General features: G+C 55.5%; 1 protein-coding gene across 2 annotated transcripts; it reads right to left on the bottom strand.

Annotated features, from left to right (window-relative positions):
* Position 1: 1 nt before the first annotated feature.
* Positions 2-27,989, bottom strand: Flnc (filamin C). Of its 2 annotated transcripts, XM_076834439.2 has the most exons (48): positions 27,301-27,989; positions 22,875-23,123; positions 21,202-21,299; positions 20,899-21,049; positions 20,694-20,812; positions 20,401-20,478; positions 20,040-20,202; positions 19,707-19,907; positions 18,225-18,362; positions 17,726-17,852; positions 17,432-17,568; positions 17,015-17,208; positions 16,805-16,918; positions 16,062-16,205; positions 15,735-15,858; positions 15,451-15,611; positions 15,083-15,173; positions 14,820-14,989; positions 14,493-14,610; positions 14,136-14,398; positions 13,149-13,746; positions 12,340-12,513; positions 12,093-12,255; positions 11,683-11,843; positions 10,942-11,109; positions 10,737-10,860; positions 10,283-10,439; positions 10,017-10,206; positions 9,830-9,853; positions 9,477-9,724; positions 8,964-9,062; positions 8,557-8,656; positions 8,096-8,236; positions 7,679-7,807; positions 7,412-7,585; positions 6,657-6,818; positions 6,374-6,577; positions 5,771-5,923; positions 5,560-5,682; positions 5,183-5,425; positions 4,699-4,968; positions 4,462-4,599; positions 4,072-4,187; positions 2,781-2,913; positions 2,505-2,681; positions 2,089-2,307; positions 1,019-1,228; positions 2-878 (listed from the first exon to the last, which is right to left on the bottom strand). In XM_076834439.2, exons 1-48 carry the CDS (start codon positions 27,653-27,655, stop codon positions 691-693), a joined length of 8,181 nt encoding a protein of 2,726 aa, XP_076690554.1. In that variant the 5' UTR covers positions 27,656-27,989; the 3' UTR covers positions 2-690. The 2 variants fall into 2 exon arrangements, with proteins under 2 accessions (XP_076690554.1, XP_076690544.1); XM_076834429.2 differs by lacking the exon at positions 8,964-9,062 and having other exon boundaries at positions 27,301-27,988.

Here is a 27,989-nt window from a genome sequence, read left to right as displayed (position 1 = left end):
CTCTGCGACAGCCGCGCTTTATTTGGAGTTTTCCACCTAAGTGGCTCCCAGCTGAGCCACATGATATGTGCAAAAAGTACCCCCAGAAAGCTGGGCCTCGCAATGGGTAAAAAAGGCCCTCATGGGGCAGAGCTGTGCAACTGTAAAAAAACAAAAAAAAAAAAAAGAGAGAAATCAGTTTCCCAGGAAGCCTGGCTTGGGCGAAGTATGTATTGCTTGAAGCCAGTCCAACGTAGCACTTGTTCAGGGACTGTTTTCTTCTCTGATTGTGCTTTCTTTTCCAAGTCCTTAACACTCTGGGGTTGTGGCCACCAGAGTGGCTAGACGCAGTCCTCAGGGACCAGGGCACCTGGCTGGCAGTGTGGTTTGAAGGTGACTTCTCACACATGGACATCCCTAACAGTGTTCCCCCGCTGGTCTTGGCCCCACCAAGAAACTCAGGGCTTCCCAGGTTGCCATCAAGCCACATTCAAGGGAGGGACACTGCCCTAACTCAGACAAGGCCCTCCACCCCGCAAGGACACAGTGGGGTGGGAGGCTGTGCCATTCACATCACACCCAAGATAGGTGTTTGCAGTGTCTGACTCTGTGCGTGTGCATCTGGGTGTGGCACGTGTGTGTGTGTGTGTGTATGTGTGTGTGTAATTGGCCAGAGGTGAGGGCCGAGGCTGGGAGAGGCACTTCTGGGATTCAGGGCACATTGACTTTGAAGGGGCTTCCAGGGACACTTTCATCACCCCACTTGACAATGAGGATGTAGTCCCCTTTCTCCTTGACAGTGTAGGTGACGTTGTACACTCGGTTCCCCATGTGCTTCACATACACCTCCTCGCAGGGGGTCTTGGGTCCATGCACACCCACCATCATCATATTGGTGCCTGGAGAAGGAGGCAGAGAGGGAGGACTTGCATCAGCATCCCCCAAGCCACACCCCACTTTCCCAGGGCTCCTTGATCCCACCCCACAATTCCAGGCAAGCCCATCCTGAGGGATAGCCTCATCTCCCCCTGGAGCCTGCCTGCTTTGCTGCAGTCCACTGTGAAGGAATTCTTCTGGCCCACAAAGGCCTGAGACAGCCCTGGGCCCCGCGTCACCACTTTGCTGGCATCTGAGGAGAACTTGGGGATGGAACTATAGCTGGAGCCACGGCTTGAAGATGACTTGGTCACAGTCTCCACCAGAACTGTGGATGTTTCATGAAGGCTGTGGCCTCCAGACAGCCGGGGACCTGAGGAACAGAGTGGGTGGTCATGAGCCTGGTCAGAGGGTTTCCCTAGATTGTAGGCCCTCAGCCAGCACTGACAGCCTTCTGGTCCTGTATCATGTGCTCCCACCTCCTGTCCTAACTATGGCATTTGAAGAGCACAGCCCCATTCCAAGTTAAGTTTCCATGCTACCAGTGCCAATTCCTGCTTCCCTCTAGGTCTTGGACTCAGATAGCTCCATCTCTCATCCTCCTAGCCTTGGTCTGAAAACTTAAGTTAACCCACAGAGTAACTTTTATTTTAAAAAGGAATGTATGTCCAGTTGGATGTGGTGGTATACATCTGTAATCCCAGCAACTTGGGAGGCTAAGGCAAGAAGATTGCAAGTTCAAAGCCAGCCTCAGCAACTTAGCGAGGCCTTAAGCAACTTAGTAAGACTCTCAAAATAAAAATAAAAAGGGCTGGGGATACTGCTCAGTGGTTAAACGCCCCAGTACGGGGGGGGGGGGGGGGGGAATAAATGTCCAACAAGTCCTTTAAAGAGCTTCAGAAAGGGAAGCTGGTTAAACTTATTGGCAGCAAAAAAAAAAAAAAAAAAAAAAAATGAGGGAAACCAAGAGGAAGAAAGCTAAGTTAAAGCTTGAGGGTGTATTGCAAACAAAAGATTAATCAAGAGGTGGGTCAGAATAGAGAGGAAGAATTGGATTTTTAAAGGTGATTATGCACAACTTCACAGAATGGAATGCTATATAATCTGGGCCTACCTCCATTCCTGGTAAATTGACCATGATGTCTGTGGACAGACTGTGACAGATGTGAATGGGTACTGCAGCTGTCTAGGCTAGGCTGACCTGCATGGACCTCTCTGATCCAGGACACTCACCTGTCACCTTGGCTTTGAAGGGGCTGCCCACGATGTGCTGGGGACCACCATACTTGATGGCAATGAGGTAGTTACCAGGGGCCATGGGAGTGTAAGTGACCACGTGGCCCTCAGGACATTCCCGACAGTCCAACTGCACCTTGGAGGGGCCATCAATGGTGACAGACAAGGCCCCTGAGCCCGCATTCAGGGTATTCACAATGAACTCCGATGACACACCTAGAGACCAGAGGGAGCAAGACCTTAGACAGGAAAGGATACAGTCAAAAGTTGGACTAGGCCCCAAGCCCCCAGGCCTTCAGGCCCCCAGGGCAGCACAGTGAGGATTTGGGGGCTCAATGAGCATTGCCCCTATCTCCAGGGTAAGATAGTAATGATGCAAATCTACCCCTTCCCTGTAAGCTCCAGGCACTCACCAGTAGTGCCTCCCTCAAGCCCAGGACCATAGGCTGACACCAAGCCTGGGTCCCCAGCCTGGCTCTGCTCCCCAACGCGGATCTTGAAGGGGCTTCCAGGGATGTGGGCACCATTGAACTTGACATCGATGGAGTGGACACCATTCTCATGGGGGATGAAGCGGATGGTATGCTTATCTGTGGAGCAGAAATTTAATGGATGAATTTCCCTCCTTCACCACCCCTTCCCAGGAGGGTCTGGCCTAGCAGAGGGTCACAGAGGCAGGGCCAACTCACCACTATCCAGCTCAGAGACATAGCACTCTTCCACAGCACCTGAGGGTGTGTGCACCCTAGCATCAATCACACCCCGAGCACCATTCAGCTGCACTGCAAAGGATGCCGGCTGGTTCACCTTGAGTCCAGTTTCCTGCAAAGGCCACAGGGGACACTCAGAGTCCTGGGAGAATGGGGCTAGATTGGTCCTCTTTTCAGTCTGTCCTCTCCTGCCAGGCCAGCTGGCAGGGAGGGATGGAGGAGGCAGGGGCTGGTCTGTAACTCTCTGCATCCACACCTGCCATGAGATGGGCACCACCCTAGCCATGCTGGGTTCAGCAGTGGATAAGGGATGATATGTCCCTGTCCTGGATGAGGAAGCAGAGATCCAATACTATAAAGTGGGCCTGGTGGCAGAGAATGAGTGTTTGACAGTGCTGTGAGGGCTGCAGGCGCCCCAGAGGTCAAATGTAGAAGGCTGAATGTGGCTGGGCTGGCCTGGGGGCACTTCTGGGAACAGGTGAGCCAAAAAGGAGGACTAAAGGGAGCACTAGAGAACTCTGGGGGAGGGGATTCTGGGCTGGGGATGGAGCTTGGTTCTAGGGTCAAGAGAGATATATAAGGGCTCCTGTGGGCTGACAGGACTTCCCTGAGGGGCAGCTGGAGGGGTATGGTGGCTTGGCCTTCTCCTGGCCCCTTATTTAGCAAGCTGCCTGCGTGTCCCTGTACACTTGATAAGGGTCTGCTTGGCACATATTCCCACATGACAGAAGTGAAGGAAGTCAGGTTCTTTCTACATATCACAGCAGGACAAAGCAAACAGGTTCTCAGAAGCCAGGAGAGGCTGTAGCTCAGGCCCTGAGGCCAGGTGCATTTGCCTAGGAATCCTTAGCCTCTCTGCAACCAGCTTGTTCTTATTTTGTATTGAATATATATATACAGTACTGGGTATTAAACCCAGGGCCCACATGGCAAGCACTCTATCACTGAGCTACATCCCCAACTCTACTTTATATTCTTATTCTCATGAAATCATTAGTTTATAACATTCAAAAAGAAATGGGACAAGAAATTTCAGGTGACAATACAAACAGGGAAACCAAACTTGTAAAAGGAAGAAATAAGGCATGGAGTGACACAGCAGGAGCACATCAACAGGGACCCAGACAAGTCCTTCAAGGGTCCCACCCTGTGCTGTACAGTGGAGAGAGGGGACTTCTGCTGACCAGCTCTCCCAAGATTACTAAGTCCCTGACCATGCATATTTCTGCCCTCTCTCAGGTGGTAGAGAGACCCAACCCCTGGAACATACCTGGAGGCTGGTAACTGTTAGACGGCGGGCATCATCTGAGAGGGAGGCCACAGGCACCACAAAGGGGCTGTCTGGGATGTGCTCATCATTGAACTTGATGGAGACTTCATAGTCACCTGGGGAGGGAGGCTAGTCAGCACAGGTCCCAGAATTGGGGAGAGCAGGGACATAGCCACCCACTCCAGCATCATTCTGGGACAGACTCATTAGGTCCCAGCCCAGCTCTGCAGACACATTCCCTAGGGGTGGGATGGAAGAAGACCAGGCAGGGAAAGAGCAGGGGTAAGTAAGGGGCTTTCTGCAGTCCCCAGCATTTTCTCCTGGTCAGTGAGCAGAAACCCAGTCTGGAAAGTCAGGTTGGCTCAGCCCCACCCCAGCATGGACCACTACCTGGCTCTTGGACAACATAGGAGACACCGCAGGAGCCATCTTTGCGGTCCTCAAATGCAATCTCTGCCTTGCTGGGACCCTCCACGGCGATAGACAAGCCCCCTGCGCCTGCTTCTCGGGTCCAGATGCTGAACTCAGCTGCATTCAGGGAAGAGCAAGGGTGGCACTTAAGCACCACTGCCCTTCACACAGGCTTGGCCGTTCTACCCCAAACACCCACCTGGACCTGCCCCTCACCTGGCACACCAGCCACACCTCGCTCCAGCCCTGTGCCTCCAGCACGCACTTTGTGAGCACCACCTTCACCCAGTGGCCCTACAGTGAACTGAAAGGGGCTGCCAGGCACATGTTGGCCACGGTACTTGACAGCTACTGTATGAGGCCCCATCTCCTGGGGCACAAAGCGCACGCTGTATGCACTGTCCTCCCCTTCAACGATCTCTGCAGCTTCAGTTTTGCCTGACGGGCTGGTCACCTGCGCAGTCATGTCCTGAGAGCTGGCCTCACCTGCAGGGTGGTGGGGGGACATCAGTGCAGCAAGGTGCTGACCCTGACCTCCCTTCTCAGTAGAGTCCCTCCTCTGCTCAGACCAGCCCTGGCCGTCTGGGACAAGTCTGCCAGGGTCAGGGCCTGGCTGATCTCACCCTCCCCTCCTGTCTCAGGTGACAGAAGGCCCAGCCTCCCTAGGTGGACCGGACCCAGCCCAGCACTCTCTGCTCACCCTCCTGCTGCCGGGTGATGCTGCCGAAGGAGCCCAGGCGTTCCCGGCCCAGGAAGTCCCCGAAGACAGCAGGGAACGGGTCCCCACCGACTTGAGTGGACTCCTCCACCCGCACCTCACGCTTGGTCTCCCCGCCCCGTGTCTTGCTGATCTCTGTCCGCTCTGTGCGGGTGTACGTGTGGCTGCTGCGTGTGAAGGTGCGAGTCAGGCGCTCCTGGGCAGACACCATCTGGAACCAGTTCCCTGTGAGACATCAGGGAGCCAGAGTGAGTACACAAGGTGAAGAGTTGGCAAGCAGAAAGGGGACCCTGAGTGCAGCTCTGGCCCAGCCAACTCTTTCCCCACCACCCTGCCCCCTGAGCTCTTCCCAGCTCTACCTGGGATCTTGAGGTTGAGGTCACAGGTGCTGCCAATGGTGGCGATGGAAGGTGCCTGTCTACGTCGGGTGATGCTTTCCTTCATGCGGCCCTCACCAGTCACCTTCACAGTGAAGGGGCTTCCTGTGGGATGAAGGGTGGGTCAGATGCACAGACCACCCAGCTCTCAGCCTCCTCATCTGCCCCTGCCTAGCCCTGACTACAGCCTTACCTGGAACGTGCTTGTCAGCAAACTTGATGTTGATAATGTAGGTACCAGGCTCAGTGGGGCAGTAGGTGACTTTGCATGTGCCATCCTCCATGTCCTCACAGTTGATGTCCACCTTGCTAGGGCCTTCGATGCTTAGCCCCAGACCCCCATAACCTGGGGGAAGAATGAGGGTATTTCCCTCAGCACTACACCACCCACACCACACTGCTCTCCCTGCCCCAAGCTGTAGGCTCTGCCCAGAATGAATGCCCAGCTCCTATAGTAACCTCCAAGGAGAAAGTGGTACCATGGAAGGAGAAGGGGTGAGCCGGGCACTGTCTGCAAGGGTTCAGGGATAGGCAGTCTAGAAAATTCCCTAAGGCAGTCCTCTTGGATTCCAGGGATTGAGGGACAAACTTGGGATGGTTGTTTTCTCTTCAAAGTGAGAAAACTGATAGAGGATATTTACTTTCCTCCAAATGGGTCTCAGACTCTAAATCCCAACAGGGACTATGCAAGGAAGTTCAGGGAGAAGGGTATGACCAAGGGCATGCTGGATAGAAAAGAAGGACAAGTACCCTCTGGAGGGTTCAGCTGGAATGGGGTCACTGTGGCAAGAAGTACCTGCGTTACGAGTGTCTACGATGAACTCTGCCACCTGGAAAGTGTGTCCTTCTGAAAGGCCCTTGCCCCAGACCCGAACCTTGCTGGCATCCCCGATTTCAGATGGCCCCACCAAGATCTTGAAGGGGCTGTTGGTGACATGCTTGCCACTCTTGCGCACGCTCACCACGTGTTCCCCAACCTCCTTGGGGGTGAAGGAGATTCCTATGGAGAGAGGGTGTCAGGTAGAGCGTCCCTGTGAGACCTCCTCCCCCTAAGGTGCCTGTCAAGGCCCCAAACTCACCAATGTGCCGATTGGGCAGGCGCTTCAGCAGGCAGGGCTCCTCATTACCGGACGGGGCGCGGATGCTGGCAGTCAGCAGGCTCAAGTCACTCTCTGTGATCTTCAGCGACACATCCGTGGAGGTGCCAACATTCAACTGTGAAGTCCTCATAGAGTCATCGCCTGTGGGGCAGTTGGGGCATAGTGCTATCATGACTCCAGGCAGGCCTTGCCCCTGCAGAACCCCCCAGGACAGACCCTGCTGGGCTCAACAGAGACCCAGGGCCAGTCACAGAGGCCCAGGCCCGGAGACTAGGGTCTGCATTCACATTTGCTGCCAACACCACAAAGGGCCCTGCACCCCAATTCCCCATGGTTGCCTCAGTCCCACAGGGGCTAATCTCTAAGTGAACCCTTGTGTATTCAATCCTGAGTCAGGCAGTGCATTGGAAACAAGACCACACAGACCCCTTCCTTGCTGTGTGTCTCTCATCTTAGCTTCTTTGGGACAAGTTTCCTCATCTATCAAAAGGAATGACAATACCCAGCTTCTTAAGAGAAACTTGAAAAACAAAATGAAATGTCTTTCAAAGCACTGGGAGGCTGGATGTTTCTTGACTGCTGCACAGAATAGTATTCCTACATTTATCCGAAAATGCCCTCCTCCACCTCAGCGCGGGCATGGGCCCAAATCCCTGAGTGACTTGAACAGGCCAGCTTGCACATACGCTGTGTGCTGTGTGTTGTAAGCTCTGTCCCACCAATATCCACCCCACCTGTGATCTTGGCTGTGAAGGGGCTGCCTGGGATGTGCTTGTCATCAAAGCGCACAATGATGCTGTAGTCCCCAGGAGCCGTGGGCAGATAGGACACTGTACAGGTGCCATCCTTATTGTCCTTGCAGGTGATCTCTGCCTTTGATGGGCCCTCCACAGCCAGCGACAGACCCCCTGTAGGTGGAGGGGGTACTGAGATCAGAGATTCTGTCTTGCCCCTGCACCTGACCTTCCTCCATCCATGTCCCCTGCCTGTGCTCTCCTCACCTTCTCCAGCATCCTTAGTGACAATGGTGAAGGTAGCTGGCTTGTTGACCATGCCATGACTCAGGCCTGGCCCATAGGCACTGACATGGCGGCTGTTGATGGCATCCACATAGAACTGCAGGGGGCTTCCTAGAGGGAGACAGAGACAGAGGCTGGGTCAGCACAGAGACAGAGGCAGCCTGTGTCCCTCTTTGCCCCAACACCTTCCAGCAGCCTACATGCCAAGCCCTGTACCTCTGCCATAGGAACCTGGCTTATGGAATCCTACCCCCCACCAGGGATGTAAGGCTCCTTAGAGCCTCACGTGCATCTGCACATGGTAGGTTCTCAATACATATTTATTCAAAGAAGTAAGGCAAGACTGACGTGGATGCCAGTTTCTCTTGTCAAATACAGCATGGCCCGACCCCAACTCACCAGGGATGTGGTTGCCGTCATACTTGATTCCCATCTGGTGCAGTCCTTTCTCGGTGGGTGCATATCTCACTGTGATGGTACCATCCTTGTTGTCTGTGATGTTGGGTCTCGCAGTCTTCCCAGAGGGCATCCGCACCTCCCCTGCAGGCCAGACACGGTTACATGGGGGACCCTGGTTTTTCCCACTACAAGCCCCTGTTGTCCCAGGTCTTGCTCCTGTATGGCTCTGGTTTTACTCCAGAGGCAAGGCACCCAGTCACAGACTGGAGTGGCAGATGAACCCTGAGCCAGGAGATAGATGCCTTGAGCCTAAGTTCTAGCTTTGCGCAACTTGCTGTATGACCTTGAATAGTTCAATTCCCCTCTCTGGGCCCCAGTTTTCATCTTTAGAACAAGAGGGTAGGCCTGGGGTAAGGTCTCTACCCTCTGGGTCCTCGAGCCTTAGGGCCCCAGAAAGGTACCTGTGAGTTCCCCTTTCTGCACAGTGAAGGGGATGACCAGGTTGAAGGGCCTCAACATGGACTCCAATGGCTCCACAGGTACCACTGGCTCCTCTGTGGCCTGGGCAGGTGAGAGGAAATAGTCAGTGGTTGGGAAAGGCCTGGGAGTGTGACCTGCCACATGACTACCACTAGACAGAGCAAGGAAAGAACAAGATGTTAATGGTAAAACCTGAGAGGGAGGAAAACGTGCCAGCTGTAGGAGGAGAAGTGCCCTGCCCTGGTGGGGCTGCACCTGCCAGCCTCATGCCTGCCTGCCTTCCTAGAGGCCCCAAACCACGCCCCAGCCCTGGCTGCAGAAGAATAGAAGGAAGAAATGAAGAAAGGGAGAAGAGTAGGGTGAGGCCCGCCATGGGAGGCGGCAGTACCCAGTGTGTGGGGCAGGTGCCAGGCCGGGGAGGGACGTAGGGCTGGCGCAGCTGTGGCACTTCAGAGGGCTCCTCCACGTGGGGCAGGGGGTCACAAGCCTGGGGAGGCAAGGCATGGGGCACAGGATGTGGTGAGCCTACAGGACCAGAGCTGACTCAGAATTGCCCATGGACATGCAGCCTAGTGGGGACACCCTGAGTACTCTACCCTTGTTATCTTACAGAACCCCTCTGGGGACAGTGGCCTGAGGGTTAGAGAAGAACACAGAGTTTCTGCAGAGAGGGCTAATGCCACTGGAGCCTGAGGCAGCACTGTCACCTCTCACTTAGGGAGACTGTGGGAACAGCAAAGGCTTGATTCTGGAGCCCACTGGCCCCAGGATTCAATAGATGTGGGGACAGGTTATGGGATTCCTTGAGGACACCTTCTGTGATCCCTTACTGCTGCTAAGAGGGTATGGGCCCCACCCTCTCCCAATCGCCGTCCAGCCCTGCCATGGCTGTGGAGCTTACCAGCACGTGGAAGGGGCTGTTGGGGATGTGCTCGCCTCCAAAGCGGATGGTGATGACATACTTGCCCGGCTCGGGCGCTGTATAGTAGATGTCAAATGTACCATCATGATTCTCAACCACATCCACATCAAGCTCTGCTCCATCTGGCGTGGACACTGTGCAGGTCACCTTCCCCTTGCCTGCTGCCTTAGCATCCACTGTGATTACAGTCTCCTCTCCGATCTGGATTCGGGGACCCAGGCAGGCACCTGCCACATGGAAAAGCCAGGTCAGGTCAGGAGCTGTGGGGGCTGTGCCCAGTCCTCTCCCTTCCCAGATCTCCCAGGCCCCCAGCAGAAGAGGAAGGCACTCACCCAGGCCATGGCCTCCAATGGACACTGGAAAGAGAGCCAAGTGTTAGGCCCTGTGGCACTCAGTAGGGAATTGGGGGTGGGAAGGGCTGGGGGACAGGATCTTTGGCCACAGGGACTGGGCTGCAGATCTGGATGTGCTTTGAGGAGGTTGGATGGAGAAGGGCAGGAATGTGAAGTGGGTGCCCACCTGTGACAAGGCACTTGCTGGCATCCCCAGTGGGCAGGGCATGGATGCGGAAGGGCGAGTAGGGAATCTCATCGCCGCCATACTTGATGGTGATGGTGTATCGACCACTCATGTCTGGCAGGTAGGACACGGTGTACGTGCCGTCCCCGTTGTCTCGGATATTGGCCTTCTTGGGCTTACCCTCAGGGTCCTGGAGAAGAAGCAGAGGTAAATGCCTGCCTGTGCCTACAACCTTCCCAGGACAGAGAGGCTACACCTGGACTCACCAAGATCTGCACAGTGAGCAGCCCCTCCCCAGCATCCCGAGCATCAATGGTGAACTCCACGGGCAGGCTGGCAGGGATGCCAGAGGCATTGAGGCCAGGGCCGCTGGCCCGCACCTTGCTGGCATCATGGGCTGGAAGCACTTTGATCTTGAAAGGGCTTGAGGAGAAGAAAGGATAGACAGTTGACTGGGGTCCCTTCTCATCTTATGCATTGAGTTCTTCCAACAAAAGGACAGGAGTGATTACTCTGGTGCTAATTACAATGCCAAAGTCCCTAGGGCTGTGCTACCTTAAGGGCAGTGAACTCTGGGGAAGAGCAAGGCGGGGCCACCAGAGTGAGTGAGGCTGTGACAAATGAAAGAGGTTCTCCCCAAAGTGTGGCATTGGGCCTGCAGGTGTGGCCCCTGAAGCAGCACTTGTGGCTCAGTATGGAGAGCCCAGGGCCATCCCTTACCTGCGTGGCACCTCCTGGTCAGCATACTTGACTGCTACTGTGTAAGGCCCATCAGTGGCAGGGGTATAGTGGACAGTGTGGGTGCCATCTCCATTGTCACGCACTTCTACAGGTTCAGCCACTCCTAGGCAAGGGATGCAGGGTCAGAAGAGTCTCCTGGGACCCCACCCTCCTTCCCTCCCATCTTGTTCCAGACATATTTTACCTGTGGGGCCCAGCACAGCCACCTGCAGGGGGGCTCGGCCAGCCTGACTGCAGTCCACTGTGAAGGTCTGGGGTACCCGGGCCCTGACACCGGCCCCCAATCCTGGCCCGGAGCACTTCACCTTCCCAGGATCGACCACGTCCTTCACAGGCACCCGGAATGGACTCCCTAGGAGAAAGACATTAGTCTTTACCTACCTGCCTGGGAGAGTCTCCCTGATGCCTGGAACTAAGGAGAGGCAGCTTCCCCTGCCTAAGATGTCCGCAGGGAGGCCAGACAAACAGGTGAAAATGCTTAGAACTTGATAAAACAACAACAACAACCAAAAAATAAAATAAAATAAAATAAACAAACTGGGCTATAGACTAAGGTTGGGCAAGAACGCAAGAGGGTGAAAGGTAAAAGTGGCCAGTGAGCCAGTGACAGGGCCCTAGACTGAGTGACTAAGCCCAGTGAGTGGACCTGCATGATCAAGGTCTGGCGCTCCAGGCAAGGGCCTCTGGGAATTAACTGGAGGGGCTGCCACATTCACAGCACCCACTGCCCTGCCTCTTGGCCAGACTCAGAGTACCCAGGCCACCTTCCAGCCATCTGAGCTCCTGCTCCAACATGCTTCATGTTTTGGGGTGCTCCCTCTGCAAATCTGCACATCCAACTTCCCTTCAGTTTCCCCCTCATGAAACATACATCCTGCCATCCTCCCTTGCCTTCCCTGAGCCTGTGCCCACCCTCTTTGCACACCTGGGATGGGCCGCCCCCCAAAGGTGATGTTGACGTCATAATCTCCAGGGGTGAAGGGAATGTACTCCACGGTGCAGCTACCATCTTTGTTGTCTTTGCAGGACATCTTAGCTTCTGAGGGTCCCTCGATGGCCAGGCCTAGGCCCCCAGTGCCGGCTCCCCTGCAAGATGATACCCTCATCAACTCTGCTAGGACCAGTGAGAAGGGCTAGAGAGGGCTGAGGGACAGGGGCAGATAAGGAAGAAGGAGCTACAGGGGCTGACTAGGGATACTGGGGAGGTTTGCTCCTAGGTCACTCCAGAGAGGATGGGGTATGGTAAGGCACAGATAGAGGACAATTGAGATACACAAGTGGCTCAGATCAAGGGGGCTACAGCCTCAGGTCAAGGTTAGACAAAGTGAAGGATACCTGGTTTCCACTGTGAAGCGATTGGCCTTGTTGACCAAGCCACCCTCCAGGCCTGGCCCAAAGGCTCTGACACGGGTGGGGTCACAGCCCTCAGTCACACCCACTCGGAAGGGGCTCTTGGGTACAGCTACATCATCATAGAGCACCTCCACCAGATGCACACCTAGAAGTCGGCCAGAGTCAGTCAGGGTCACAGCCCCCACCATCCCTGCCCTGGGCACATCATAATCAGTTCCCAGTCCCTTACCCTCTTCAAAGGCCGTGTACTGCACTCGGTAGGTGCCATCCCCGTTGTCAGTCACATAGGTATCGGTCTTAGCGCCCGAAGGGTTGAGTACACGAGCTGTCACGTGGTTGCCACCTGTGGCTGTTAAGGATCTTGCATCCACAGTGAACTCAGTAGTCACTTCTCGCAGGACACCTGGATCCCACAGAGGCACACTTAGTATGGTGCCAGCCTTCATGCAGCCCCTTCTGACCCTCCTCTCCTCCATGCTGTTCCTCTAAGTACAGCCTACTCACCCTCAGCACCCCCTGTGAGCTCCATGCTGCCCCCATGCCACTCCCTTCACCATTTGGTGACAATCTCCACCCACATCAGCTGCTTCACCTGCCCTGAAGGGCAAGTCTGAATCTTACATGCCTCTGCCTGGCCCATGCCCAGCCTGGGGTCTGGCCCCCTGCAGGCAGCCCATGTGTACCACCATCTCCTGACCACCATCATCTACCCCAAACCTTTCCCTCTGTACCCTCTTGGGCAGGGCTCTTAGCTTTCTTGGATTAGGGATCCCTTGAACTGGTGAGTGCAAGGATCTCCCCAGAAAAATGCTCAGAGGCAGATATCATTTTTTGTGACAAGAGCAGAGGCCAGTCTCCATGCCCTTATGGTCCCCTTCACTCCTTCTCTGGAGTATCTGAGCACCTATGGAATTGAGGCTGCCCCAGTCCTCCATTTTACCTCAGTCCTCAGCTCAGCTTCCCTCCCTCCCACTGACGACCTCACTCCTGAATCCTTGACCTGCAACTTGATCACGGCTGTCTTTTCCTCTTACTCACCATGTGGCTCCACACCAGGCCCAGAGACTTTGACACCACTGGTGTCAACAGCTGGCTGCACATGGACACGGGTGGGAAATTTGGGGATGGGGTGGCCTCCGTATTTGATGGTGATAGTGTAGGTGCCAGGGAAGGCAGGGCTGTAGGTTATATGGTAGGTGCCATCGGCGTTGTTGTGGATCAGCACCTCGGCCTTGACGCCCGCATCTGACAGAATCTCAATGGTCAGTTCTGCCTCACCCGCCTCCGAGCAGTCCACAGTGAAGGTGGCTGCCTCTCCAGCCTTGCCACGTTCCAGGCCCGGCCCACTGGCCCGCACCTTGCTTGGGTCGAACACAGGCTGGATGGTGGCCTTGAAGGGCGAGCCAGGGATGTGGGCTTCAGCAAACAGGATGTTGATGGTGTATTCACCTGGCTCTGTGGGCAGGTAGCTGACAGCACACGAACCATCACCGTTATCCTGGCACTCGATCTTGGCTTCGCAGGGGCCTTCCACCGTCAGCCCCAGGCCTCCTGTGCCAGCCCCCTTGGTGTCAATAGAGAATGGTGCAGGGGTGCCTACCAGCCCGCCCTTGAGACCAGGGCCATAAGCACAGACCTGGAAAAGGAGAGGCATGTGAGTTCCCTACCTCTGGCCTATCCCAGGCTGCATCACCTCCATGGCCGCCCACCTAATTGAGCACCTTCTACTGTAATAGCTACCACAGAGTGACTACTTAGAACAATTCCAGGTGCAGACAAGGAGGTAGAGAGATGAAATCATTTGTCCTATTTGTTGGACCTAGAATTTAAGCCCAGGTCCGATTCCAAGGCCAGGCTTTTAATAACTGCCTCTGTGGAAGGTCCTGACGTAGGGGATAGTCCTGGCCCTGGATCCTTGGCTGTGCCCACTCCAGGTACATAAGACCTTCTGTCCTCTATCCTCTATCTGTATGAATCATCTATATTCCACCAACTCCTGCCTCCCACCAGCTCCTATCTCCTCACCTTGGAGGGGTCAGGGGGCAGGACACCTTCCACAGCAAAGGGGCTTCCAGGCACTGGGTGTCCATCATAGGTGATGTCCACTTTGTAGGGCCCCTCCTCAGGGGGCATGTAGCGCACAGCCTGGGCATCAGCTCCACCCCCAGGTTCCAGCTTGCAGGGGATAGGTCGTCGGGAGGGTGAAGTCATCCGCACATCCAGCTGGCCCTGACCACCAGCCCCTCGTGTGTTCACAGAGAATGCCTGTTCCTGCCCCACAGCCACCTCTACATGGAGGGCAAAGGACATAGTGAAGAAGAGACTCCAGCCAATTCCACCCCAAAAACCCCTCACTCCCACGGAAGTTCTTGCCCCACTTACTGCTGTTGAGGCCTTGAACTTTGACTTTGCTGAGGTCCAGTGGGGGTGCCACATTCACCACAAAGGGGCTTTTAGGGACAGGGTCCCCACCATAGGTCACTGTGACTGCCATATTGCCCTATTGGGTACAAGAGAAGGTCAGAACCAGGTGGCTTAGACCTGGCAACATCCAATGGGCCTTTGTGGACCCTGAGGCTCAGAGAGCAAGAGAGAGGACTCGGAGGCAGGAAAAGGAAAAGGATCCAGACCCAGGTCTATGAGATTGGAGGAGGGACACCCAATCCCTAGTCAGCAGGACAGGCGAGGGCATGCAGGAGTGGGACACACCTGCTGGACAGCAGTGTACTTGACAGTGTAGGAGTAGTCGTGGTTGTCTATGATTTCAAAGTCCCGCACAGCCTCGCCCTTGGCTGCCCCAGCAAATTGCACATCCAGTTTGGCCTTGCCAGCTCCCTTGGTCAGCACCGTGAAGTGAGTGGGCTTTCCAACTTCCACACCTGGGAGACCATCCAGAGGTGACAGTGAGGGCCTGGCAACCACTACCCCCAAACCCAACCTCAAACCAGCCCCATTCCCTGCCTGACACTCACCTGTGCGGTTTAGCCCTGGGCCCTCAGCCTTAACCTTGCTAGCATCATGGGATGGGTCTACTTTGATGTGGAAGGGGCTGGCAGGGATCTCCTGGATGTGAAAAAGGCTTTGTCAGGACTTTACCCTGTGGAACACACCCCCGTGCCAGGCTAGATGCTGTCAGTATGCCCCAGGGACCCAGTGGGGACAAGGGTGGCCTCTGAAAAAGTCCCCTGGTGTTCTGTGAGGCATGCTGCCTGCAAACAGGAGGGTTCTGGCAGCATCTGTGTAACTGTGCCTCCTCATCCCTGAGACCAGGTTTCCAGTTGTCCCCATAGACCTCCACCATGCAGGCTTTATGACTATTGATAACTGCAGGCTGGGGTACCTGGTTGGCAAACAGCACCATGATGGTGTAGTGGCCGGCCCCTGGGGGTGTGTACTTGACTGTGAAGGTATCGTTGTCATTCTTGATGATATCAAAGTCAATGTCAGCCTCTGCAGGGCCCACCACGCCAGGGGCACACTTGATACCAATGCTCACGTCACCTGAGGAGAGGCAGGCAGGCAGAGGCTGTGAGTGAAGCTCAACAGCCTCCCACACCAACAGTCACAGGAGCTGTGCCCAGGGGTGCCCCTCCCGCCTGAACCCCACCCCTGGGCTGCTCACACCTTGCCCTGCCTCGCTGCAGTCCACAGTGAAGTAGGTGGGCTCGTTGGCCTTGAGGCCTGTCTTCTCCACACCGGGGCCATATACCTTCACCCGCTCAGGGTGGCTCCCTTCTCCCACATTCACCTGTGGGCAGGGGTCAAGGCTCAGCTCAGTGCACCTCCCTCAAGGCCCAACCCTCTCCCTGCACCACCCATCACAGCCTCTTTGTGGGAGCCATGAGGCAGGAAGGATGGCAGAGGCCCAGGAATAGCCAAGGTCTGCTATGTGGGCCTGGCCTCTTTCCAGGACCCCTGACAACAGGCAGGGGGCAAACTTAAAGGACTCACCCTGAAGGGGCTCTTGGGTATGTTGACGCCTCCCCAGGAGATGATGATGGTGTGTTTGATTGGCTTGGTAGGCACGTAGGAGCAGCGGAAGGTGCCGTCGCCATTGGGGATCACCTTGATGTCGATGGGGCAGCCATCTGCATCCTGTGGGCAGCACCCAAGCAAGGTTTGTAGTGGCATAGCCACCTCAGACAGTGCACTCCTCGCTGGCCTCAGCACCCCTTCTTTCCCACCTACTAACACTCACACACCCTAGCACTGTGGAACCCAGTGCCACGTACTCTGTTGGCCAGGGTCCACCCTAGGAGCCAGGAAACCAGCTTAAGGCTATCTGTAAGGCCTGCTCCCCTAGCCTAGGTTGCCTGATCTCTAAAATGTGTTGTTTGGGGAGAGGCTGTACTAAATTGATGTTCCTAGAATAGAATAAAGAGCCTTGTAAAGAAGAATTGATCTCTTGGAGCCTCAAGACCATGTTCATTAACCTCTAGGGGTCAACAGACACCAGTCTGAGAAACTGACTTGAAACCAACTTCCTAGTTGGTGAAATCATCTTTCAATTGCAGATTATTAGTATGAATATGAGTATTTTTGTAAAATACGTTTTTAATATTAGCATCAGTAAGAAAACAGTTTTAAATTTCCCATAGTACTTACGGGCCCATGACTACTGTGACTTTATAACCTCCTTTTGAGAGGCCCCTGCCTTGGGTAATGACAGCAGTAGAGACTAAGCAGTGCCCTACCTGGGCATAGAGCTTCAGGTCTCCTTTGCCAGCTGCACGAGCATCAATGGTGAACTCGGCAGGCCTGTCCACGATGCAGCCAGTGGGCTCCAGGCCAGGCCCAAAGGCCTTCACCTATGTGGGGCAAGAGGCGGGGGCTGAGTTGAGGACTGGAAGAGGTCCAGTGCACCCCATTCCTCTCCTAATCAGTGTGCAGGAGCTGGGACACACCTTGTCCGGGAAGCAGTCTGGTGGGGCTGGCTGAATGTGGGCAATGAAGGGCGAGTCACGGATGTCCTCGTCATCGCAGATGACATGCACAGCATACTCCCCTGGCTCTGTGGGCCAGTACCGCACGTCGCAGGAGCCATCTCCCTTATCATCACACTCTATCTTGGCCTGTGAGGGCCCTTCAATGGAGAAACCTGGAGCAAGGTGGGGAGGGTCAGAAAGCCCAAGGCATCTTGGACTCTTAGGCAGGTACTACACCCCTCTCCCAACTTCCACCCCAGAAACCGTTATGTCTCATCTCCTTGTGTATCCTGATATTCCTCAGATTCCTACTCTCTGTCCCCAAACAATCCCCGGCATCCCTCCCCATTCACACCTCTCCCCAGCATCCCTACCTTCTGCCACCCAGTCACTTACCCAGTGTCCCCACTTCTGTGCCAATGGCCTCCACCACAAAGTCAGCAGACTTGCCCACCTGGCCAGTCTCCAAACCGGGACCCCAGGCCCGCACCTTCTGTGCTCCTGCCTCTGGGCTCACCTGGACCTCAAAGGGACTAGGACAAACAGGGAGCTGGGGTCAATGCCAGGAAGTACACCTGCCAAAGGCACCCCTCCTCTCTTCCCTCAAATCCCCATGCAGCTCACCTCCCTTACTCTCCCCCACGATGGTCCAGACAGAAAAGTATGGGGCAGGGGCAGCATGGTACTTACCTGCGGGGGATGGCATAGCCACCCCAAGTGATGGTCACCACATACTTCCCAGGCACCACAGGGTAGTACTCGCACTCAAACACTCCATCCCCAGCCTCCCGCACCTTCACTGGCTCCTCTGTGCCCTCTGAAGAAGATGGGGATAGGGGTGCAATCAACGATCTGTGAGGCCCAGCTTCTCAATCCTCTCAAAGAGCCCTTGGGCCCCAAGCCAAATTGAGGGCAGTGCTACTAGTGGGCAGAGGTAAAACTCAGAGCAGGGACCACATGTCGGCCCTCTGCATAAGAGCCCCGTATAACACATAGGGCAGAGAGAATTAATCCCAAATTGTAGACCGGGAGGAGCTGATGTACCTGAGATTCCATGGTGCCTCTTTGGAGTCTCTCCTGGGTGTGTGTGGTGCTGGTTATCATTGCCCTTAGATTGTCAGAACTATAGGCCATATTTCCTCCCTACACCCCTACCCCCAGTTCCTCAGCCCTGGGCCTTGGTACTCACTTGGCCCCTTGACTGTGACCTTGAGTTCACCGCTGCCAGCACCCTTGGTGAACACCTTGAAGTCAGCCACCTCTTTCACACGCACACCTTTGGGCTGTAGGCCTCGTCCAGAGGCCCGGCAGGCATTGGGGTTGCAAGCTAGGGAGAGGAAGAAAAGGAAGGTCAGGGCCCTGGACAGATTCTTTGCTCCTTGTCACCATCCCCTCACTGAGCACAGTCCTCCTGAGCCCCTCAGAGACACAGGCCATGGCTTCAGGCAACCCTGCCCTGGGTTCTCTTATATTTCCATCACAATTGGAGTTGCTGGGAGCCAGGCTGGGCAGGAGGCTGGCTGTGGGCCCCAGGTCAAGAGGTTACAAGAAACCCTTTATGTGTGGTCTTTAGAGCTGGTGTCACTTTGGAGGAAGGCATGGTACAGCCTAGGCTGAAAGTAGGCTAAGAAAGACAGGGAAGGGCCCTTGTGCACACCCAAGGCCATTGACCTAGAGACACCTGGGCCTTCTCAGAACCATCATAGCAACCTCAGGAACTAAATCATGCCACAAAATATCCAGCAATGCCATGGAACAAGAGCTGTTCCACGTAACATAAAGCCTGACATGGAGCATGGACAATGCATGGGAACCAGACTGCCACAAAGCACTGGCAAGAGTGGGGATCTCAGCCTGATGCAGAAGACACAAAATAGCATGGAACACATGATGCCACAAAATAGGCAATGATGTGTAATCCAGACCTACCTAGGGTATGCCATAGGATGTAGGCAATGGCACAGAACCCAGGGCCTGCCACAAAACACATGCCATGGCCCAGAGCCTAAATTTTGTCATAGAAATCATCAGGCAAATGGCAGGGAAGCTAGCTAGACCTTCTATGGAACACAGGCAGTAGGGCAGAGAGAATTAATCCCAGATCGGAACCTAAGCCTGTCATAGAATGCCACAGAGTAGGGAAATGAATCTGCACTGTGTGGACCATGCCACACAGCATGGGTGAGGCCAGTCAGTTATGGCCATGCCAGGCCCAGCCTCTGCTGACAAGTACTAACATGGTGCCACTCTCTTGGTCTGGTGCTCGATGGGGTATGGAAGGGAGAGGAGACAGCCAGAGTTGAGTACAGGAAAAGAATTGGTGTGTGTGGGGGGGGTCATCACTGAGGGCCTGATGAGTGGGTCGGGGCTAACTATGTGTGGTCCTGCTGCTTCCCCCTCAAGGGCTCCATGTGCCACCTACTCTAGTTTCCTTCCATGGTCTCCTGACTCTCCTCTTACCCATTCCAGGATGCTCAGGGTGGGTTCATGATAAAGGTAAGATCCCAGAGCTCTCCCTAGCTGCTCCTTCTGCTCATCTCAAGCCCAGCTACCTGCCCCAACCCTGTGGATTAAGTGCCTCACTTTCCACCAATTTGGCAGAATTTGGTGACAGGTCTCTGCATTTTGGCTTTCATGAGGGTTATTGTGAGGATCAGTGAAGGGTCCTTACCTTCTGCCACATGAACAGGGAAGGGACTGCGGGTGATGGGGGCACCAGCGAAGGCCACATGCACAGTGTGTGGCCCCTCCATCACAGGCCTATAAGTGCAGCGGAACGTGCTGTCACCCTTGTCCTCCAAGGCCACCTCTACTGTGTCCTGTCGACCCTGTGGGTCCACGATCACCACAGCAACATCACCAGTGCCAGCCCCTGTGGTAACAAAGGATACCATCAGTGCCCACTCTGGAAACACACAGCTGATCCTCATCCTGAGACCACCCAGGTCCCCATTCACACACATACCCATATGCCATCAGGACTGCCTGTCTAATGTGCCCTTACCCGCAGTGTAGATGTCAAAGTAGGTGGGTTTGTTGGCCACATTACCCACAGGTTCCAAGCCAGGGCCACGGGCTGACACCTTGTTGGCATCCCCTAAGGCCATGCCCACATTCACTTCAAAGGGGCTACGCTCAATATTCTGGCCAGCAAAGAGCACAGTCACCTGGGGATGAGGGGTCAAAGGTTAGCTACTAGGGCAGACCAGTTCTGAGAGGGGATAGAGGGGCAGAAGAGAGCCAAGGAGGGCAAGAGATAGATGGCTGGTACATTGGGAAGAGGTAGGGTGTGGGCTGAGGGGGTCCATTTAGTCACAGTCATGAATGAGGATGATGGGAGGGGAGGAGGGCTCACTGGGAGATACCTTGTGTAATCCAGCGACCTTAGGCACATAGGAGACAGCATATGTGCGGTCCTTGTCATTGTTGGGAACCACCTTGGCCTATCAGGAAGGAAAAAGATCGAAAACCACAGTGGTTGTAGCCCCACCTGATCCCATGGTGCCCAGGGCTCCCCAGCCCCAGGAAGTCCCCATGGTATTGCCTTCCTAGCCTCCAAAGCACAATGGTGGCTTTGGCAGCCACCTCTAGGCCATTCCTGCTGCTGGTCCCATGGCGTCTGGTTCCAATCCCAACATCTCCAGCAGCCTCTCCATACCTCCTCAGTGTGGCCCTCGGGGTCCTCAATGTAGACCAGCACTTCACCCACACCTGCATCCACTGTCTGCACGGTGAAATGTGCAGGCTGCAACACGGTGTTGCCCTGAGGCTCGATGCCTGAGGGGCAGAAGCAGAGCTCAGATTATCAGGGGATCCTTCGTGTTCCCAGTTCCCCAGGGCGGTTCTCAAGGCTCAACACTAACCAGGCCCGTAGGCAATAGCTTTCTTTGGGTTCAGCTGCTTAGATCGAACAGGGGCACCAGGTTTTAGTTTGGCCTTGGGGAACTGGGACAGGTAGGTCATGACAGAATGCTCATCCACGTTGGGGTCCACGATCTCCTCAGGGGCAATCACCTGCCACAGGAAGGAACAATGTTTACATGGGCTCCCCACTACCCAGAAGCCCCAGTTCTTACCTGCATCCTGGCCAGGTATCCTTATAGACCCAACCTCCACCCCTACCCCTTCTGCCCCTATGTCCCACCTCACCCCATATGTCAGTGTACCTGGGGCACCCCGAGCCAGTCGTCTGCCTGCTGCATGGCTTCTCGAGCGTTCTGCACAGGCTGGTTGGGATCCCAGGCCTCCCAGTCAGGACAGAGGCCTGGAGAGATGGTGGAAGGAGACAACAGTTAGGGGAAACCAACCAGCCAGAGCACGGAGGATGTGTTCACCTAAGTGAACTCCCTCGGTACCTGTGACTTCACAACCCTTCTGGCCAGCTCTAGTCCCCTGACCAGCCAGGTTCTGGCTGCCCCTGACATCCCAACTCATCATGCTCATCACTGGGTAGGCACAGCAGCCCTCACTAGCACCAACAATAAGCCCTTTCTGCCCTGGTTGACGCAGCCTGGCACCAGCCCTAATAGCCAGCCTCCTGCCTGCCCAGGACCCAGTAGAGACCCTGAAAACAAACCCCCATGAGGGACTCTTTCCCAGGTCCCTTTTGCCTCATTCCAGCTGCCTCAGGGGTAGGTAGAGGAGGTGAGCACCCTTTCCCACACAGGCTTCTGATCTGTCCCTTCACAGCTGCCCTGTAATTCCAGCTCTTCCCACACTTCCCACACCAGCCTTAGAGCATCCCTCTCTCTTACTAACTGCCACTTGGGGAAACTGAGGCACTGAAAGGCTTGTTGGAATAAAATGAAGTCTTCTTTATGGCCATTAAGAGCCCAGCCTCCTGTCAGAAGAGTGCTGAGGCTCTCTTCCTTCCTGTGGCAGATCACCCTGTAAAGGGGTGCAGGGTTGGAGGGGCTTAGTCCAGGACAAAGCTGGAGGGGGGCAATGAGCAGCGGTGCAGGGAGGGGGCCAGCTCAAAGGCTGGAATCCATGACTGGCTGGAACAGCTGAGGTCACTGCTGGCAGCCACACCAGTCGTGGGCAATGGCTCAGCAGCTGGGAATGTTTCCCAGGAGGCACCCCCGCCTCCCACCCCTGCTCCCCAGCTGACCCCAGGGTGGGGGAGGATTCCCTGAGGGATTGTGGCTCCTCAGGCAGGGCCAGAGACCTAAGTTGGAAGACCTCTCCTCTGAAAGAAGGGTCAGGAAGGAGCTGTCAACAGATGGGACTCTGGCTCATACAGCCTTAGTTTTTTTAGGGCCCTGGTCTTCTCCCACCTGATCAGTCCAGGGCCTACACCCGGAGGAGTGGAGCTAGGTCACCTGTCACTGGACAGTACCTTGCTGCCTCAGCCCATACCATCCTGAGTTTCAACTGCTTCTCAAAGCTAATCTCACAAAGAAGAGGCCTCTCTGGGTCTAACTGGGACCTTCTTGCTGCAAGTCCCACTCCATCTCCCCTCTCTCAGCTCAGTGGGAATGGTGTCCATGTGGCAGAGTAGGCAGTTCATGGAGCAGGGAGTCCAGGCCTTGGGCTCCAAGTACTTTTGCCACAAACTGTACAATCATGGACAAGTCACTGGCCCTCTCTGGACCTGGCTGTCCTGGCCTATAAAATGAGTTTTAAACATTTTCCTGTCCCTGCAGAATATAGTCCACCCATAGGGTAAGACCTAATTCCAGCAGTGATTCCTGGCTAGAGGAGTAACCTTCCCCCCAGGTGATCCTGACCCCCCAGGCCCTAAGGTGTACATTCTGACAACCATAAGCCTCAGCACCCCAGCTCATTCCCACTGTCCTTCTAGGCTAAGGGCTCCATGGTATGGCCCCTGCCTACTCACCAGGAGCACAGTTGTCCACAAGAGCACCCAGAGCCTTGCCGTCTTGCCAGTCTCGGTTAAAGTTGGTGATGGGCAGCTGGGGCACCTTGTTCTGGATCCAGCCAAGCAGACGCTGCTTAGGTGTCTGTTTTCGGGCATCCTCATCATCCTCATCCTCCCACATGGGCATGGAGATGGAGTAGTGCAGGATCAGTGTCCAGATCAGGCCCAGGATCAACTTCAGGTTCCCATCCACAATAGCCTTGCTGTCTGCAAAGCAGAGGGAACAAGCCGGCTCAGGAGGGACCTTAAGGTCCAACTCCTTCCTCCAGAATTTATCCCTTTCTCAACCTACCAAATTCCCTCTAGCAAGGCCTGGCCCAGAATGACAAGCCCTCTCTGGGTGCCAGCTTCAGAACCAGGCTGCACCTCTCTGCTCCTGTGCAGGTATTTCCACCTCTGCTGCCACACTTGAGTCTGCCTCCGATCTAAGCAAGCCATCCTGCCTTTGGCCTTACTGGACTGCAGTTCTCTTGGGGATATACACTATTTCATTTTGTTTTTTTAACCACCTAAGTGACATACAACAAATGGCATATATTAAAGAATACAATTTGAAAAGCCTTGAAAATAGGCATATGCCCACAAAGCTACTGCTACCAATCAAAAATAATTGGCACAGCCATCACTGCCCAAATTTCCTTGTACATACTCCCTCTTGTGATCCCTTTCTCCTCCCTGTCCTTGTTCCATCCTCCCAGGCAACAACTGATCTGCTCTCTGTCATATAGATTAGTATATATATATATTTTCTAGGATTGTGTATAAATGGAATTATACATTAAAAATACAAATTTATTGGTCTGGCCTAGAACTTAGGAGGGTCTCAACAAAAATGGTTGAATGAAATACTTTAAATCTTAGAGAGGAATGTGATCTGTTCCATTCCATTCACACTCTACCCCAAAGGCCATAAGGCTTTTGGAACAATGGGGTTCTGGGAGGAGGAAAGGGTACATTGCATGCTCAATAAGGCTTGGAAATTGTGTTGCAAAATGTTGGGGGGCAGTCGGATCTCACAAGTGCCAGGGGAAATGTCACTCATGTGGGTTCAAGTGTCAGGCTCAGACATAGGCTATCCACTATCTTCTCTGAGCTGTTTTCCTAAGATTTTAGAGACCCAACTCCCCTTTAATAGTCAAAGGGAAATGTTCAGGAGGGGAGGGGGCTAGAGTGTAGATTTTGGAATCCAGCTTATTTGTAAAGGATAATGCAGGTCTGAAACCCATCAGCTTCCCTGAGCATTGCTCTTAGGAAGCAGGGAATGGGTGGAAGACTCAGTCTTGTTTATTGATGCTGCCTGATGAGAAAAGGTGGAGCTGGAGGCTCCCCTTTCCTAGATCTTGGGGGAGGGTATCAGGAGACAGGGGTCTGGGGAACCCCTGGCATCCCCCCTCCACTCCACCTGGCCCTGAAGGAAGAATCTCTTGGCCTCCCTGGCCCTGGGGCTTAGCCCTTCAGCTCTCCCACCCTGTCACTGATTCATCCTTCCTTCCCCAGCAGCTCCCCAGCCCACCCCTTTCCCCTGGCTTCCCTGCAGCACAATGGTTTGGCAGCTCTCGGGTTCCATGACACACTCACTGCCGGCCTCCTGTGCTTTCACTCTTTCAAACACACAGGCCCACAACACTTTCACACAATCTGGACATCCCAGTGCCCCCAGCCTTTCATGGCCCTGACAGCCTCCGAAGCTAGGGTCTTACACACCCAGAAGTGCTTCTTACAAACTGGAGCCAGACCCTGGGAGGGAGGCCTTGAGGCTTCGGGATGGGGGTGGGTGAGGTAGAGAGAGGGTCATTCATGTTTGCTGGAGAGAAAGTTTTTCCCTAGCAACTGGCCCTGGTCCAGACAGCAAGTGGTCCATGGCTTAGGGCAGGAGAGAGGCATCTGGGCCCAGAGTCCCACCCTGGGAGCAATGACCTTCCTCTCCCGCCTCCCTCTCTGAGGCCAGGCAGAGGGGAAGAACTGTATTCTACCCAGGCTTCTTCCTGTGCAACAACCCACCAAATCACCATTCCCTCTGCCTGGGGATACCCCCAAAGGGATGGGAGGAGCCAGACAACTAGTCCTGGACACCCCTGCCTGGGGGGGCGGATGGAGAGAGGAGAGAGAGGGCTGGGCCAAGGGAGGTGCTGGGACAGCTGCTGCCCCCTCCAGCCCCTCCTTCGGCTATTGGCTCCCGGAGAAGGAATAGCAACTGGGGAACAGCTGCGGGACAGGGCTGCCTCATAGGCCTCTTTGTTCGGAGGGGCTATGGGGCGGTGGGGGCCTTCACAGGGGTGCTAGGAAAGAAAAGGCACACAGCTCCTTCAACCCGGCCAAGGACCCCACCTCCAGCTCCCACTCCAGGCCCTGACTTCCCTTCTAGGAAGAGAAGTGGAACGTCTTTGTGACTCCCTCAGGTGCCCAAATGTTCAGTTTCAGTCCTAAGACAATGCCCAGGAGACTCCCCGGATGGCCCCTTCCCACCAATAAATGGAATGGGAAGCCAGCCAAAGCAGGATGCCCCCCTCCTCCACTGTGGGCAGTTCCTTTATGTCTCCTGGGGTCAACCAGGCTGGTGTCTCAGCCCCTCCCCGCAGCCTCACCCCAGCCCAACAGCTGAATTGCTGACAGCTTATCTCATCAGCGGGAGTGAGCCACTTGGCCCAAAGCGGGTTCAGCTCCCCTTCCTCTCAGCAGGAACCCAGGGAGCTTCCCTCCCGCCCCCAAACCAGTGCTGGCTTCTTCCCCTCTACTCGGATCCGGCCCCTCCATAGCTGAGCCAAGGGGGGTTGGAGCCAGGCACCGACATGGGGGAGGGGAGAGGTGCACAGGGGAAGGATGAGGCCTGGAGAGGGGCCCGCTGCTCCCACAGCTGGGAGGGAGGGGAGGCCGAGTGGTTTCTATAATGTTTTGCAGAGGCCTCAGTCCTTCCCCTGGAGACCCACCTGGGACAGTCAGTCCTACTTTTCAGATCCCAGCATGGAGTGTGATGATGACCCCAGGGCTGGCTCATGTGTGACCCACCCCCCTAATTCTTCTAGCCTTCAGCCCCACTACACACACCAGGGTCCCCTCCCCCACCCCTTGCCCTCAGGCTTGTCCTTCTGGAAAGCTCAGAGACATCTGCTGTGTCACGGAGACAGGGCTATTTCCAGGCCACGGCAGGAGGGGGTGAGGGGTGGCAGTATTGGTCCAGGAGGAGGTAAGGCCTAGGGAGGAGACTGGACAGAGCAAAGGGCCCCAGACTGACCTCAGCTGCTAATTCAGGAGGGCTGGAGATGGCCCTGAGGGAAAATGAGGGTGTACAGGCATCCAGTTATCTAGACAAGACTCTGGGACAGCCTGTGTGGGGGCACCTAATCCCATGTACAACTTCCCTAGCGCTGAGGCCGGTCAGGGGGCCCTTTCTTAACACAATAGAGCTCTCATGAACTCACTACAGGGGTGAGGTGGGAGTCTGTCCCTGGCCTCCAGCCTACAAGGAAAGGGCAGGTTATAAGGGGAGAGGCAGCCTCTTGCCACTGGAAGCCCACCCTGGGAATTCTGGGCCCCCAGAGCTAGAATGCCTCCCCACCCCCACCCAGCACTGACACACCTTCCAAATCTGGTTACACTCAATGACTTCCTCCCTTCTGCAGGACTTCCCCTCCCTCCTCAAAGCCCAGACTGTTAGCCACAGCCAATCCCAAGCACAGGCGGTGGGTTGGGGCAGGGCAAGGACAGGCTAGAGCCCCCCTCCAGGGAAGGCTAAAGCAGGAGGGCAGGCAGGGGTTAAGGTTCCCTGCCTTAGCTCAGTGCCTTTTTAGGTTTCTGAGGCTGGGCTCTGCCTGCCCCATCCCAGGACTGAACCCAGCTGCAGAGCACATGCCTACAGAGGGCCTCAGTGGAGCTGACAGGCCACCAGCTTTCCCGGGCCTCTGAGCTCAGAGAGAGATCCAGGGGGTGGTCAGGATCTGTCTTCAGTCTGGTCTTCCCCTTGGAGGGGCTGGGAAGCCATTTGCTTTTTGGGGATCCGGGGTATACCCCCAGAATCAGCTATGGGTACTGGCCCTTTCTCTCAAGCATGCATAGGAGCTGTTCAATGGAAGGAAAGGGGACAGCGAAGGAAGCAGGTTGGTGGGAGAGCTCATGGGGAGGTTGTAGCTGCAGGGCTCAGAAACGGAAACCTCAGGACTTCCCAGGCCACTCAGGGAGTGCTCATTGTCCTGAGAGGGGTGTCAAGGTAATGCCCAGGTGATCTGCATTGGTTGGGGGGGGGGGAGACCAGGCCAGGGTCCTCCCCCTGGTCCCCATTCCTATCTCATCTCTCAGATCCTGATGGACCCACCCCGCACCTATGTCCCCTACCCACATGGGACCACCTCTTCCCTATTGTGACCATGCCCTCATCGCCCACACTGACCGATGGACACGAGCTTGATGTGCTCGCGCTCCAGGAACTCAAGGGCCACAGATACGTTCTCCAGCTTCATCTGGCGGAAGTTGGGACGCGGGTGGAACTTGCGGTACATGCGCTTCTGACTGAGCACCTCAAGCAGCGCGATGAGGCGCAGCCCGTCGCTGAGGTCGCGCTGCAGGTCGGTCAGGCGCTTGCCCACGCATTTGAGGTGCTCGTTGCACCAGCGCGTAAATGTGTTCTGCTGGATCTTCTTCCACGGAGCGTCCTCTGCTAGGTCCTTCTCTGTGGACGGCATCTCGTCCGCCTCGTCGCCCAGGCCAAGGCCGGCGGCGTCCGAGTAGCCACTGTTGTTCATCATGTTGTCACGAGCGGGGACGGGGGTTGCGTGGGCTGGGGGCTTGGACTGCGGGTGCTAGCGAATGCTGTTGGGCGCTGTTGGGCTGCGACCGCGGGACTCGCTGTTTTGCGCTGCGCTCTCTTCTCCAACTTCTCTTGCGCCCTGGCTGACCGGGTTCTGTGGGCCTCCTAGGCTCCTCTACGGCTCTCTGGCTCTGGCTCTCTCTCTCTCCGGGGGCGGAGCGGTGCTCGGGAAGTGCGGGCCAGGCCGGGCCGGGGGGTTTAAGAAGCCCCCGGGCCGATGGCCCCCCCAGCCGCGCCCGCGGCCCCCGGGTCCACGTCAGAGCGCCGGCCTC

This window comes from Callospermophilus lateralis, chromosome 1 (assembly GCF_048772815.1).
Source record: "Callospermophilus lateralis isolate mCalLat2 chromosome 1, mCalLat2.hap1, whole genome shotgun sequence".
NCBI lineage: Eukaryota > Metazoa > Chordata > Mammalia > Rodentia > Sciuridae > Callospermophilus > Callospermophilus lateralis.
The sequence above is the reverse complement of the archived record's forward strand: the minus strand, read 5'-3'. Positions and strand labels throughout refer to the sequence as shown.

What these genes read in the sequence shown, in the direction of transcription:
- Flnc (XM_076834439.2), bottom strand. Translation starts at nt 27,655, where the DNA reads ATGATGAACAACAGTGGCTACTCGGACGCCGCCGGCCTTGGCCTGGGC. An exon ending in CATCAAGCTCGTGTCCATCG is followed by an intron (nt 23,124 to 27,300) that starts GTCAGTGTGGGC and finishes TCTGCTTTGCAG; the next exon opens with ACAGCAAGGCTATTGTGGAT. An exon ending in CTTTGACATCTACACTGCGG is followed by an intron (nt 19,908 to 20,039) that starts GTAAGGGCACAT and finishes TTGTTACCACAG; the next exon opens with GGGCTGGCACTGGTGATGTT.